At 38.6% G+C, this 1,352-nt stretch overlaps 1 protein-coding gene across 1 annotated transcript in view; it reads left to right on the plus strand.

Moving 5' to 3' along the window:
* LOC105315235 (heat shock 70 kDa protein 12A-like) overlaps nucleotides 1-1,231 on the plus strand; it is a 1,939-nt gene extending 708 nt beyond the window's left edge. Inside the window, exon 2 of the mRNA XM_011409801.1 lies at nucleotides 12-1,231. Within this exon, the coding sequence (XP_011408103.1) occupies nucleotides 12-1,231 (1,220 nt within the window). The remainder of the gene's footprint in view (nucleotides 1-11) is intronic.
* The last annotated feature ends 121 nt before the right edge of the window (nucleotides 1,232-1,352 follow it).

Here is a 1,352-nt window from a genome sequence, read left to right on the forward strand (position 1 = left end):
ACCACGTCCAGAGGAGGTTAATCCTGAGAAGCTATCATTAGCTCTAGAGCCAGAAGTAGCTGCTATAGCTGCACAGCATCAGTCAGCAGTATCAGGGTCCCCTCCACAGAGATATATGGTAGTTGATATAGGAGGAGGTACAGTTGATATTACTGTACATGATAAGAGTCATGGGAGAATTAGTATAGTACTACCACCAATGGGGAACACCTGGGGAGGTACTACTGTCAATGAAGCATTGTCAATGATACTGGAAGAGATAGTCAAGGATAAAGGGTTTAAGTCTTTCTTATCTTCAGATCCAACTCGTGCTAAAGCTGCACTGAATAAATTTTTCTATGGAGAGTTTGAAGAACGGAAAAAAACATTCGGCGACACAACTAAAGGAATTAGAGAAATGGTACTGACACTACCCAAAACTTTTGTATCATTCTATGGTAATCGCAAGCTACGTGAAGTAAGGAAGATGAACATGCATTATGATCCTGGAGATGGTTCGTTAGAAATAAACTACAGTCAATTAGAAGAGAAGGTATTCAAGTCAACAGTTGAAAAGATTCTTGAGTGCGTCAGGGCTGCTTTTGATAAGCTAACAGATCATATTGATACAGTTTATCTGGTAGGAGGGTTTGGAGGGTGTAAATTTGTTAGACAAAAGATAGAAGAAGCTATTGGTCACCATCGTGGCATGCTTTATGATAATATAGTGTGTCCTGTACAACCAGATCTTGCTGTTGTAACAGGAGCAGTAATGTGGAGGAAGGATCCTAACATAATCCAATCACGTGTTGCTAATGCTACCTATGGGATAGAATGCCAGCCTGTATTCGACCCATCAATACATGATGAACATTACAAGTCTGTAGATGAAGATGGTGTACAACGCTGTGCCAATGTCTTTAAAGTATTTGTACTCAAAGGAGAAGAGATAAAGGACGAAGTGTATAAAGGTAAATTTATACACAGTTCTCAGATCGATACACAAATTTGTATCCCTATATACTGTACAGCAGATGATGGAGTGCAGTATGTAAGAGATAAAGAAGACAAACCAACAGTACAAGAGATTGGCCAGCTGGTACTTGATGTTTATGGTAACAAACCATGGGAAGAGCAAAAACTTGACATATTTATGGATTTCAGTGGTACAGAGATACTGGCAAGAGCTCAGTATCGTATCACAGGGAAAGAAGTGAAAACAGTTTGTGACTTTCTATCAAAACAAGACTAACAACAACAAAATAAATAGCAATAGTAGATTGGAAGTATTTACATGTACTTACTATAGCATGTAGTAGTTTCAGTATTCTATCAGTTCTCCAACATTTTGATGCACTTCTTACATGCACACA

The sequence above is a fragment of the Amphimedon queenslandica genome, unplaced genomic scaffold, assembly GCF_000090795.2.
Source record: "Amphimedon queenslandica unplaced genomic scaffold, v1.1 AMPQUscaffold_11306, whole genome shotgun sequence".
In the NCBI taxonomy this organism is placed as follows: domain Eukaryota; kingdom Metazoa; phylum Porifera; class Demospongiae; order Haplosclerida; family Niphatidae; genus Amphimedon; species Amphimedon queenslandica.